Here is a 13,859-nt window from a genome sequence, read left to right on the forward strand (position 1 = left end):
TCTGAACAAACATTTGTCCTTTTTTCATTATTTCACCAGTTATGTCATTAGTCTGGTCCCTGTGTTCTTCCTTCCCTGTAGACACTGACCCAAATTGCTTTTACACCCTCATCATAAATGCCTGGACATAAAAGGAAGCATCATCATCATCATCATTAACACATGCAGCTACATTGCCTCTGAAATGTTCTCTGCCTTTAGATAAAAAAAAGGCTTGAAAATAAGACAAAACTACAGAGAACAATAATTTTTTTCTCTCTCCCTTCAAAGCAAAAGGCCTTCAAGCATCAATAATCTTTCATCCCAGTCAGACTCACTGCTGTACTTTAAGCTCACAGCGCCCCCAGTGGCCAACTCTGTAACTACAGCAGGATGCAGCATTTTCCTGCAGGCTTTTACCAGCTGTTCCTCCACTTATATCCCTCCAAACACACATGCATTCAGCCAAGCAACCCCCTTCAGGTAAGAATACACTTTGAGGCACAAAATATGAGATTTTACAGAATGACACAAGTGTCTCCACAGCAGAGACGAGGGATGAAAAAAACAATCAGAGGCCCTTTACAGTTTTGTTGCTCGATCTTGAGTTAAACTACAGAGAAAATACGAATTTCCTTGTCGTCTTGTGATGCAACTGTTGCTCCAAAATAAACCCAGAGCTTCCAGGAACAGAACCCCACTCAGGAGCCAAGTCACTGCAGTGAAGTGTTGGACTGAAAAGACACTTTCTCAGCCAAATTTCACTTTTTTCCTCCTGGTGTTTCTGTTCTCTCACAGAGCGCTAGCATCAAGTAACTGACAGGGAGTTAAGGGGTGGAGGGAAACATGGTGGACATATCAGATTCTCTCACCTCCCCCGTTTTAATTCATAACCACCATCAGTATTAATAAGTAATGAGGACAATTCTCTGGCATGTGGATGAGTCATACTTTCTGCTATTTGGATTCTCCAAAGAAACAGGAAAAAATGTATTTTTAACTAATAAAAAGACATTAATGTTTGATAGGTGACTCAAAACAGACCTGATGGGTAATTACAGAAGTCAAATTTTCTGTAGAGGACATGAACCTGATGTTCAGGTAAACACTTCGTTCATCTCATTAGCTCAACAAATCTGCTCTTTGTTTTCTCCAGATAACCGGCTTACTGTAAAGTTATCACAAGATAACAAGCTTTGTTTCCTTCATATCATGAGCTGATCAAAGTGAGCTTGAATACGAGTGATTACCCCCTAATTTAACTGGTAGTTGTTGCAATTAGCATCTGTAGCAGCGAGTTGAGGCATGCTATCTCCAAACCCATCCTTGTTACTGGGAGATAACAAGACGCTTAAGTTGTTATCTGGGCTTCCACAGAAAAGAAAAAAGCTGAAAAAGAAACGATTAAGAGCATTTGATATAATGACATAAACAGTCTGAAAGCTCAGGCTGACACTGGAAGATGCTGAACGAAGCCCACAAACCCAGCAAACTGAAGTTAGCTGGAAAAAACGCAGCCATGCAGCTTCTCAGCTCCTGAACCGAGCGGCGTCGTATGAAGCCTGAACGTTTGAACCTAGCAAAGCTGCAGTTTATCCAATACAACCACAACTGAAAGCAGAGTCTCCAGCTGCATGGGAAGGCTCCAAGGACGTCACCTTAAAGAAAAAGGGGGACACGGTGCAAACAGGTGCTGATTTTAATACCTTGATTTCAACATGATTATACAAGAGAAAATTAACCAATATACAGGAGATTTATAACCAATAGAAAATTGTATTTATTATACTTTCCATGATACATTCTATTCATTTGTAATGTTGAAAACACTCATAAGTTTAACTTAACAATACTTTTTAAATAAGGACCAGATAGGCTGAGAAAAGAATTTCGCAGTAGAACCCGTCTCCACAATAAAACCTCAAACTAGATAAATTAAACAGAAAGATCTGAAGCCTTCATGTCTGAGTATTATTTTACTAATATTGCACATGGTGTTGATTCTGTCCAGATTTAACAATTTAGAACTTCCATTTGCAGCCTTCCAACGCGACCATGCCAGAAACATATCATGTTTAATGCACATTTATTTTGGTTGCATAATGTTTAGAAAAAACCTTTTACAAGATACCGTGGGAGATATAAGAATACGGAAACTGCTTGGAACGTCACAGACTCTACAGGCCTCGGCTCATTAAAAACAAACATGACAGATCACATTAAAATCCCGTCGTTTGGTGGGCTGAGAAACACCCGCCACACTTCTCCAGGCCTGAATGACCTCCCCACTCTCTCTGTATAATCTGCTTTAAATAATAACAATAACTCTTTAAATAATCCTGCATAGAAAAATAAATGAACTATGTAGTTACATTTTTTCTTCTTTAAACTACCAATTGAGAGCTTAGGAGGAAGGAGGATCACAGATTGAATTAGATTAGACAACTCTGGCTTAGTCTCTGGGTGATGATGCTCCGTTGCACAGTACGAGTGTGTTCCTGTGTAGATGTTCGTCTTTCCTTGGAATTTACAAACCAGTCCCACAGATACAAATAATGTAAGACTTACAAAATAAATTTGGGGTTACGCTTACATGGCAAGCAGCTTTGTCATTTTTTTATTCTTTTTTTTTAATCCTTGGGTTTTTGTTGGGTTTTTTTTTCATTCCATTTTTCAGAAATAAGGTCCTCTGACAGAGTATGTGCCGTTAAATTTCACCCAAAAACATACGTTTACATGTTGAAGAGAAACACAACTCCATTCAGAAGACACTATATTTAACATGGCTCTTTACACAAAGAAAACAAGTCGTGAAATCATTCCCCACTAAAAAGAAAAAAAGAGAGTTTTCCCAGGGGCCTGGAAAAACAGGAGCCATTTATCCTCCCGGCAAAGAGCAGGTGTACTGCTACTGGTGGGTAATCCAGACAAGATGGCCGAGTCTGCAGATGACCCCATAAAAATAAAGAAAAAACAAGAAAAATGAAAGTAGCATCCACTGAGTCACTAATTCTGTTCATCTTATCCCAGAAGTTCCAGAAGTAGTGAGTTTGGATGCTCTCCAGAGCAAAAGAACGGCAACCGATGCTCCTTTTACAAAACCAAAAAACACATGGGCTGACGGCGGCGAGGTATTTGCTCAAGCACTGTTTTCAAGACCCTTTGATTTGGTAGGAAAAACAAAAGGAGGAAAAGAGAAAAGAGAACAAAAAAGAAGATAAGTACCTGTTTCAATAGCAGCAAAAAACACTAGGACTGTCTGGGTGTCCTGCGGTCTGTTTGCAGACTCGTACGGCTAGTGGCATGAATAATCCAAAACGTCTTATAATCTGAAAGAAATCCTCGCTGATTCTAGCAATAGCTTTGTCGTGTGGAGCCATTTTGTCCATCTCTGCATTGGTCATTAAGGATTTCCAGAAGGCACTTTTTTTGCTGTGTGTGTGTGGAAATGCAAAGAGATGAAGAGAGAGCCGAGATCTGGCAGCTTGAATGTAGCCAGAGGACGACAAAGAAAGAGAGAGAGAGATAGGTGTGTGTTTGGCTTGTCTGTCTGCCTGCATGTGTGTGTGTGTGTGTGAGTGTGTGTAATCAATGCAGAAAATCAAACACAACATCCCCCCTACATCTTACTGAGGGCAGTCTGCTCCTCGAGCACCTGCAGATAATCAGGTGTTCCTTGGAGCTTGGCTTTTAACTCATAATACTCACTTTTCCTTTGCTCCACCACGATCTTACTGTGGTTCCCACCTATCAGCGAGGACTTCTTCATCTTTTTATCCAGTGTTTTCTCTGGGTAGCGGATTTCGTACCCACCCATCCCTATGCTGTTGAAATCTCTTTTGGTGTCCAGGAAGTTGTGGATGAACATGCTGGGCTCTCGGTTGGGGAGGAACTCCTCCAGCTCGTCGATGGTGCTCAGGCGCTTGTTGCGCTCCAGGGTGGAAAGCGAGTCTTTATCCTTGTCGGCACTGTTACGGAGGATGATCTTCTGTCTCTGTGAATCTGCGAACTTAAAACCAGCGTCCATGTCCGAGGAGCGTCCGATTCCGCAGGTGTGGCTCTTGCCGATGTGCTCAATTGTCTGAGGGATGAAGGTTTCGCCTCCCAGGTCATCTCCAGGGATGGAGCCTTTTTTACCAGATTTGTGGCTGTGGCGGCGGAGCTGCAGCGACATGGAGCCACACTCCTGATTCCCCAGCCCCTCCTGCCTGCCCACTGGTTTCTTATTCCGCCTCAGGACAAACACTAGAAGGCAGAAGGCCACAAACACAGTAAGGATAAGCACCACCAGGATGCTGAGAATCATAATGGAGAGAGGCACGGGCCCTCCTGGAGGAGCCCTGTCAACCCCTGCAGGTGACGCTGAGGTCATAACAGGGGTGGCGCTGGTCACAATAAAAAGAGGCCTTGCAAGTTTAGGACAGAGTATCTCATTTTTTAAGAGGCGCAGCTCAATGTTGGCAAACTGCACAGGGGAGGCACATTTCACCTCCTTGACAGCCACTCCATCACTTAACTTCTGCAACCAGAGTTTAAGGGCGACCAGATCGCAGGAACACTCCCACGGGTTCCCCTCCAGGTCTATCTGGGTCAGCGACCGCAGCTGGTCCAACACGCCGCTCACCGGCAGAGTCATGAAGTGGTTGTTTTTCAGGTTGAGTCTGGCTAAAGGGACACCGGCAAAGACGTAGGCAGGGAGGCTCCGCAGGACATTGTTGTTGAGGTACAGGAGTTGTAAGTTCGGCATGGAGTCAAACGTACCCGCCAAGATTTCTTTGATGGCATTGTATTCCAAATACAAGTACTGCAGATTTGTGAGGCCCAAAAACATCTCTGGGTGTAACTGTTCCAGCTGATTTCCATTCAGATACAGTCTCCGTAGATTAGTGAGGTTAGCAAACACACCTTTCTGCACTGTGGCTATTTGATTGCTGCCAAGATGAAGCAAATCTAAGCCTTCGAACCCTTGGAAATCAGTCAGGCTGATGTCACTGATGTAATTCCCACTTAGGTGCAGTTTCTTAGCATTTGGGGGTTTGGGGATAAGCTCAGCTAGACTTTTAATATTCCTCTCCTGACAGCTTACACTAATGCCAAAGTCTGAGGGGTGGGCTTTACAGCTGCAGGGCTGTGGACACAACACCGGAGGGGTCCGTGTCTGAAAGGAAACAATCTGGCTGTTCCTTCCAAAAGGTGGCAAACCAGCCACAATACCGTTTCCGTAAATCTTAGACGAGTCTGTGGCTTTCGCCGCTTTGGTGGCAACGGGAGCCACGGTGGTTGGAAACAGTTTGGAAGGAACCTGACCATTATCAGGTGGCGGCATCCTGACATCAAACTCACTTCCTGTTCCCAGAGGACAAAGCTCCTGCTTGTTGGTTTCTTTCAGGAGCCTCCCATATAAGTCACTCGGGGTTTCGCATATGGCCTCGCCAATGAAAATACTGTAAGGCATGTTTTCAAGCCACGCCTTGAGCGGTGCCAAATCACAGGTACAATTCCAGGGGTTGTCATCCAGCTGCAGCTCTACAATACGCCCAATGTGCTCCAGCACCCCCAAATAAGGAAGCTTCTGGATCCTGTTCCCTCTTATATCCAAGTGTGTGAGCGAGGCAAAGCGGAATATGTTGTCAGGAAGTGCTTGTATGAGGTTATCATTCAGGATCAGCACTTTTAGCTTGTGCAGTTTGTTGAAAGCTCCTTTCTCAATGTATTTTATCAAGTTATAGTCAGCTTGAAGGTATTCCAGGTTTTCAATGCCTTGGAAAGTGTCTGCTCGCAGCACCTTTAACTCATTATTGTTAAGGTGCAGCTGTTTCAACGCACTCATCCCCATGAATGCTCCACCCTCAATGTTCTGCAGTTTATTGTTCCCCAGCTGCAGCGACACAGCGTGGGTGAAGTTCAGGAACGAGTTCGGATAGAGTATGATCAAAAAATTGTTCTGGAAGTTCATGTGGTACAAAGACGAGGCTGGAGGGATGAGCTGCGTTGGCCGATAGACGGTGATCTTCTCGCAGTTGACGTACAGCACGTTCTCCACCGACATGCAGGAGCAAGCGTTGCAGGTCTCAGCCATCAAATCCGAGGCGGATGGGTCTGCCATCGGGAGTCCGTCCGACATGGAGGAGAGGGAGGAGGAGAGGGAGCCGGAGATGGAGGAAAAAAAGGCTGCCAGCAGGAGTACGAGCAGCATCTCGCCGATTAGAAATCCTCCCCCAGAAAACCATTTAGTAACCTTTGAAGAGAGAAAAAACAGAGAGACGGGTGCATGCACAAACATTCAATCACACAGACGTACAGAACAAGACCAGACATGCACAGAGAAAACCTTTAAAATGCATATCCGTGTTCATCAGAAGCTTTCCCAACATTTCTAACGCCACTTTTTATTTTCCTCTTTCTGTTTGCTTTTTCACCTAAAGATGCACATTATTAATTATTCAACTTCTTAGTGCTATTTTACTCTTCTCATTCAGATGTTTGATGCAGATTACTTAATGCTGCAGGAAAAAGTAGCACAATTACTGAAATCCACCAACTGCTGCATATCTGTGCATCTTTTCTCTGACAGTCCAAATCATGATGCATCGTCTTGAAAATGTCAGAGACAGCATGACTCTGGTCTTCCCCCTTCAGCTCCTTCAACACAATCAAAGTCAAACGCTTCTCTCTTTTTTCCAGGGGGTCTCACCATGCAGCACACTCAGGCTATTTAGCAACTGTGAGGGCGAGGGGGGAGAGAGGAAGGATCGGGACTGTGGCTATCACTGACATATTGAGGGGGTTTCAAGCAGGATTAATTTATTCCTAGAAACCATCTTCTAGATTACCGACATAAATTATCTAAAGAACTCAGAATTTTAAGGGATATTTTGTCCAAACTTAAAACCGACCATTTTTTAAATCTGATGTTCCAAATAAAGGAGACTTACTAGAAGCTGCGGTGGTGATGGATGCGGCTCCCTCCGGAGACGCGGGGCAGCGTTGCTGAGACATGGATGGAGACGTGCGCAAACCGTCCTCCCGGCAGAAGTAGAACGCAGACAGTTTTGCGGGGCGCAACAAGGTTTCTCCAGTCCCTACACCCCCATGTATGCTGTGGATCAACACCAGCCGAGAAAAACTAGAGAGGGGGGTTGGAGGGGGAGGGGGTGCGGCGGAGAAGGAGAAACAGAGGAGAAGAGGAGGGGTGAGGAAGGGGTGGGGGGGTCCGATTTCATCCAATGCGTCTCTTGCTGACGGGCTCCTTTTGCTTGGAAAAATCACCCCGCTGGTCGTTCGGCCCCCAAGGTGGTTGTACTACCTCCATGGGAGAGCCTTCATCTGGCCACGGAGGGGGGGGGAAGAGAGCCGGAGGAAGGTAGGGGAGAGGGGGTGAGCAAAGGGTGAGGCAGGCGACGTTTTCACAGATCCTGACGGCGCCTCCGGTGATTCCAAAGCGGGGAAAAAGGCGCAAGACGGACGATGATGCGGTGAAATAAGTCCCTCATTTTTCTTCTCTTTCTTCCTTTTTTAAAGAGAGAAAGGGGCGAAGAAGAGGAGCAAAAGAGCGACGAGAAAGGATGCCTCAATACTGTGCGTCTGCCTTCAGTTCGTTCAGCAACCGATCCAAGGAATAAATACTGGTTTGTTTCGAGCGAAGTTGCGCACCGGGATGAAGCTCAGAGGGCAAAAAGCAGCCAGAACGCTCCACGCGCGTGATGTGTGTGTGAGTATTCATTTCCATCCTGGCCATGTAAATCCAGTCCTGCTGAAAACCTGCTGCGTTTTTCCTCCATCATCAGTTTATTTGGCAAGGAAGGAGAATTCTTATTTCTGTCTTATCCAGCGTGACAAAAAGAAACAGGATCGATCTTTAAAACAATCTTTTAAAAACGGGATCCATGAAAAGGACGAAAAAAAGATAAATAAGCCAGGTTAAAAGAAGCTGGTGCGTAAAGATGAATAATGCAGTTATTCAGCCTTCAGTCCGCTGTGGTGCGAGTGAGGAGCTGGAAAGTCCGCGCGCTCTGTGGCTCCTTCGGCCCAGGAAGAGAGAAAGCTCATAAAACAACTGAAGGGGTGAATTTAAGGATTTCAAGCGTCCATTTAAAAGAAGAGATATAGATGTATATAAATATCCAGGCGGAGAAAACGGAGGAGAGAAGCGAGCTCCAGGAGAGACAGAAGAGTGTGAGGCTGAAGTCTGCTGGTTCCTTCTGCAGCCGCATTCACTCCGCTTCCCACACGACTACCAGGAGATGTGTAGAGAGAGAGGGAGGAGAGCGAGAGAGAGAGAGGGAGAGAGAGGGAGAGAGAGAGAGAGAGGGGGGGGGGCGTGCAGACCTTGAAACAGATCCATTGTGTTGAGCGCGCGCTGCATTTCTGCATTTTCTGTTAAGATCCGCTAATTAGGCTCTTTTTCTGTCTTTTTGATTCAGTAGACTCTCTTCGTCTCCTTCTTTTTCTCCTCCTCCTCCTCCTCCTCCTCCTCCTTCTTCTTCTTCTTCTTCTTCTTCTTCTTCTTCTAGTTCCTCTCCAGTTGGAACCTCCGAGGGGATCGAGATCAAAGCTGATGAAGAGCGAAGAAGAAAGAGAGAGCGGGGGGAGTGTGTGTTTGAGTGAGTGGGCTTGGTGGCTTATAAGAGTGAAAATCTTTCTACCTGTCAAATAGGTGCATTTTGGGCTTAAGCTGCGCGTCCCCGTGGTCCAATTGGAGAGAGAGCGAGCGCTTCAAACGGGAGCGCGCCTGTGAGCGGCATTTTAAACAGAAGACAGAGGCTGAGAGGAGGAGGAGGAGGAGGAGGAAGAGGGGGTGTTATTGTAGAGTGCTGCAGTCAGAGCAGAAAAGAAGGAGGTCGGAAAGCAGTCAGCCCGGATCCGGGCAGGAGCGCGCGCAGGTAGGGATTCAAACGCCGCTCCTGACAACCCACATCATGAAAGCCCCTTTCCTTATGTGCGTGTGCGTGCGTGTATTAATGTGATGAGCGCGGGGGTGGCGTGGCGCAGCGCACGCGCTCTCGCACGTCCAGGTGACACAGTTTGGAAGGAACGAGGACCTGAAACCTGACAGCCTCACCTCTGGTTTCCTCTTGCAACAGGTCGCGGAGCCAAGTGACGCACGAGAGAGAAAGAGTGAGAGGGAGAGAGAGAGACGGAGAGAGAGAGAGAAAGAGGGAGAGAGAGAGAGGGAGAGAGAGAGAGAAAGAGTGAGAGGGAGAGGGAGAGAGGGAGAGACGGAGAGAGAGAGAGAAAGAGGGAGAGAGAGAGAGGGAGAGAGAGAGAGAAAGAGTGAGAGGGAGAGAGAGAGAGGGAGAGACGGAGAGAGAGAGAGAAAGAGGGAGAGAGAGAGAGGGAGAGAGAGAGAGAAAGAGTGAGAGGGAGAGAGAGAGAGGGAGAGACGGAGAGAGAGAGAGAAAGAGGGAGAGAGAGAGAGGGAGAGAGAGAGAGAAAGAGTGAGAGGGAGAGAGAGAGAGGGAGAGACGGAGAGAGAGAGAGAAAGAGGGAGAGAGAGAGAGGGAGAGAGAGAGAGAAAGAGTGAGAGGGAGAGAGAGAGGGAGAGAAAGAGTGAGAGAGAGAGAGGCAGAGACGGAGGGAGAGGAGGAGGAAGTGAGAGGGAGAGAGAGGGAGGAAGTGTGGATTCCAGCTTGTAGGTTTAGATGATGGAGAAGTAGTAAAATAAAAGCAGAAAAACCTTTAAATAAAGTTTTAGAACTTTATCACCATGTTCTCCTTCATGAACTTTCCTTTTAGAAATATCATGAACCTGAAATCTCTGGAGAAAATAAGTCATGTTCCAACAATATTTGGCCTCATATTAACATATTTTATTCATTGTTTTATTTAATTAATTTAACTTTTGCACATTAAATTTATTTACATGTTTTATAGTATTTATTGTTGTTTATTTTATTTGAGATTTTTATATTAATCCAAATTCATTTCTATAAATATGTATAAATCTATAAATTAACTTTTTGTAAATAAAATTGAAATATTTTTGTAACTTCACACATAAAATGTATATTTTTATTTTACATGAATTTAATTTTAATTTAATGTTAATGTTTATTTTGCTAATCATACGTGTAAATATTTACTCATCTCCAGGTTTATTCCAGCTCCCAGACCAGCATGGATCAATCAAACCAGCAAACATTTAGGCCCAAGTATCTGGAAGGGAAAAGTCCACATGATGAGGAACTTTTCCACATCTAGAAGTTATTTTAAACATGTGCATTTCCACATGTGTGTAATCGTGACCCACTGAACTGACTCGCCGCATCACATCTATGAAGTCAGAGAGATAGAGCACATAGAACATTCTCCTCCCGGTTTATTACTTTTATTAAAAAACAGATGCAGTTTAAAGTTATTTTCATATTTATCCCCTGAGCCGGACCTTCTGGCGGACCAGTTTTGGGCCCTGGGCCATAGTTTTCCTAACTCTGTGTTACACATAAATCCCAAACTCCTGCATCTGGTCCAGGATTTTTCTCTGGCTCGTTATTCTGAATCCTTCCTCAACCTGCAGATTTCAGCTCCTCCAGGGTTTGATTCTGTGGAAAAGTCCTTTTTGTCTCTGTGTTTTCCCTCCAGGCAGCCAGGCTTTCTTCTCACATCTTAAAGCGTTTCTCCAGGCTTTCTGGAAGTCATTCAGAGTTTTCTTCAGACATCGACTGATTTCAATTTCATTTTCAGTCCATGAACCAGTCCACAGCCGGCTGGAGCCAGAAGACTGAACCAGTGTTTTGTTGACACACAACAGCCATTTTACCAAATAACCAGCTGGAAACTGTTGAGCCTGTTTGTCACCAGCAGCCTGGAGCAGAAACGCTCCGTCTGCTTCTGTTTCTGTGGAAAAACTCAAAGTTTAGACTTTATCTTTATCTGAGAGCTGTTAGCAGCACCTTAAAACAGGGAGTAAGACGAAACGGCCGTAACCCATAAACACCTTGAAAAAATGGTAAGAAAAGTCCAATTTTTTAAATATGAGGTCTTTATTTGGCCCTTTAAGAAACTGTAACAAAAACATTTTTTTGTGTGTGTGAGGGGGGGCATCTACCATTTATTACCATGTGATACATTAAAAACATTATAATGTGGTTTTCTGTTTCAGGGTATCTATTAGGGGACAGAAGACGAGCATCAGATTCTGTTCAACAGGAAGTTTTGACCATAAATTAAAGCAAAATGTCTCAGAAACTGTATGAGACAAATATGTCACGTCGGGCTCTTCTGGGTTAAAAACATGAAACTGAGGTTTCACGTGATGTCCTTACAGCACAGGCAAAGACCTGATCCAGGACCTGAAGCATGCAGCTGGGCCTTCAGCTGAACCATCTTTGAGCCTTCAGAAATGGTTTCCATGGAAACGTGGCTGTCAAGAAGCCTGGGAAGGCTGAGGTGTGCCACATGACACAAGAACCGGACTAAGGATCAGTGGCTACAGGTCTGATAGAGGGACGGATCCTCCCCAGAACCCGGACCTCAACGGGTCTGATGGGGGGACGGATCCTCCCCAGAACCCGGACCTCAACGGGTCTGATGGGGGGACGGATCCTCCCCAGAACCCGGACCTCGACGGGTCTGATGGGGGGACGGATCCTCCTCTGGGGACCTTGACATTGTTGAAGCCGTGTGGGATCACCTGGACAGAAAACAAACCAAAAGCAGAAACATACAAAGAAGAGTTTTGGAAAGTCCTCCAAGGATCCTGGAGAACTATTCCTGGAAAGCCCTTCAGGGATCCTGGAGAACTGGTCCTGGAGACTAGTCAAACCCTGTAGATCCCTTTTCTTCCTCTCAGGTCAAGTCTCCCTCAGTTTCTCGTGGTCTTTTAAGGTTGAAACTAATTTTTTTTTTCCATTCATCCACATCTCAGTCAGGAAGTTGAGCGACAAGAAGAGACAATTTACAGTAAATTAATATACTTGAAAAGTGATCTGAAGTTTCAAGAATAGAAATAAAATCAAATAAAATTTGATTATAGAGCAAATAAAAAGCCAAAAGAGAAGATTTCTCTTAATGAATTTTGAAACTACAGTTAATTTTTTAGGAACAAATTTACTTTCCTCTCTAGTGGGTAAAGAAGCTTTCTCTAAAAAACTGCTATACATTTTTTTCTTTTTCTGTTTTTCCTTAAATCACCCTATAAAAAACACCAAATATGTAATCATTCAAATTAACTGAACCCATAAAAATGTCAATTTATCCAGAGATGATTCTGTTTTAGTGAAAATAAATATTCAGAAAACTTTTTACGTATTTTCGGGATTTGAGACTCATTATAAACCATAAATAAATCATCCGCCAGCTCTATTTAATGGAAAACAACCCATTTTTGTGTATTTTATTTCCATTAAAAACAATGACATCATGTAATTAAATGGACATTGAAAGGGTTAAAATAACTAAAACTTGCATATTGTATAGGTTTGTTTAGGACTGAGAGATCGGAGCAAAAAGTGGAAAAAATATTCATCTGTAATGTTTTAATAGCAGTTTGAGCTTCTCAGACAAACTCACAAACTGCTTTTATGAATGTTTGTGCATCGTTCAGTCACTCATCATGACTGTTTCTTGTTTTCAGGACAATTTAAAGAGAATTTAGGAACGACTGAGACTTTTTCACAGTTAGTCTGGAAGAAAATGTGATGCGAATGGTGCCATCTGAGACCTGGAGAGCCTCAACGTCCTGTTTCAACTTTAAATGTTCAACTTTAGAGGTTGTTTAGGCAGAATAAATGCAAACGGTGGATGTGGCTGAGTCCATCCTTCTCCTCCTCCTCCTCCTCGGTGTGAGTGTGTATTATGATGTGAAACTGTGAGCATGTGTGAGCTGATATTTGACAGCGTTGGCCATGTTCCTACGCTGGCTGTGACTGGCCTGAGGGAGGCAGCCTAAGAGGCCGAGCCAGGCCGTTGGCAAGGCCCCTGCTTCCGTCTCAGCTGCCGTCGGTAGTCTGGCCATGTGGCTGATTCGCTGCTTCCTGTCTCCAAACGCTGGAAAAACCTTCAACCTGGCGTGCTCCAATCCCATTTGTTGGATTTAACCTACAGCTTTATTATATGTCCTTTGAATGTGTTCATACATCACAGCCCTCAGTGACTGCTGCAGGTTTGCTGTTTGATGTGTCGCCCTCATCTGGACGGAAAAGTAACTGCACCCCAGCAGCAGGCTCAGGTGAGGCCTCCTCTCTAACCTCTATGGATTTCTTTCTATCAGACACCTGCTAGCTTCATGCATCTGTTGTAGAAACATGTCACACAGACACTTTGTTCTTTTTCTGTCTTCATAAAATAAAGATTTTCTCTCCTTCTGATTTTCTTTCATTAATATTCTAATCGTATTTTTAAAAATGATTTATAGGTTCATGATAATTAAATGAGAGTCTCTTAATCTGATTTACTCCAGTGAAACTTCAATCCTGCTCACTAATGAAGTGTAAGACAGTGATGGAAACATGAGGGTGGAAGCGAACGAGTCGTCCTCCACAGTGTCTCTGTTCCAAGTCTAAGACGTGTCACATGAGGCCTCATTCTGCAGTTTATCAATCTAAACACACTGCAAACATGATCTTAGCATGATGAAACGAGCACGTAAACTGAGAAGATCCAGATTTAATCAAGTAAAACGATCTGTCCACGTCCAGGAAGATAATTACTCTCGATAAGAACAAATAGACACGTCAGAAACACCTAAAACAAGCTGTGAAACACTCGAGTCCTTTAAGGGAAAGAAAACCCCAAACCACCCCATTAATAGCCTTTATTCCAAGCTCCACCTTTGTCCTCTTATTAACCCCTTAGGTACCAAAGTTTTATAAGAAAATCTTATGTAAAGGCAGACTGTATTTACTGTATATATATAATATAAAATGATCATTTAATTGTTA

The 13,859-nt window shown here is 44.2% G+C and overlaps 1 protein-coding gene across 3 annotated transcripts; it reads right to left on the reverse strand.

The window, feature by feature from the left end:
• Window positions 1-10: 10 nt before the first annotated feature.
• slitrk4 (SLIT and NTRK-like family, member 4) lies at window positions 11-7,865 on the reverse strand. Of its 3 annotated transcripts, none has more exons than XM_041990766.1 (3): window positions 6,915-7,865; window positions 3,688-6,217; window positions 11-1,637 (listed from the first exon to the last, which is right to left on the reverse strand). In XM_041990766.1, exons 2-3 carry the CDS (start codon window positions 6,173-6,175, stop codon window positions 1,384-1,386), a joined length of 2,742 nt encoding a protein of 913 aa, XP_041846700.1. In that variant the 5' UTR covers window positions 6,176-6,217; window positions 6,915-7,865; the 3' UTR covers window positions 11-1,383. The 3 variants fall into 3 exon arrangements, with proteins under 3 accessions (XP_041846700.1, XP_041846702.1, XP_041846701.1); XM_041990768.1 differs by lacking the exon at window positions 11-1,637 and adding an exon at window positions 1,665-3,139; XM_041990767.1 differs by lacking the exon at window positions 11-1,637 and having other exon boundaries at window positions 1,665-6,217.
• Between the last annotated feature and the right edge of the window lie 5,994 nt (window positions 7,866-13,859).

This window comes from Melanotaenia boesemani, chromosome 7, assembly GCF_017639745.1.
Source record: "Melanotaenia boesemani isolate fMelBoe1 chromosome 7, fMelBoe1.pri, whole genome shotgun sequence".
Lineage (NCBI taxonomy): Eukaryota > Metazoa > Chordata > Actinopteri > Atheriniformes > Melanotaeniidae > Melanotaenia > Melanotaenia boesemani.

Excerpts from the sequence above, each read along its gene's own strand:
- slitrk4 (XM_041990766.1), bottom strand. The coding sequence starts at position 6,175 with ATGCTGCTCGTACTCCTGCTGGCAGCCTTTTTTTCCTCCATCTCCGGC. Across the intron at positions 1,638-3,687 it reads CGTGGTGGAGCAAAGGAAAA|GTGACGTCCTTGGAGCCTTC; the intron begins GTGAGTATTATG and ends TTTTTCTTTAAG.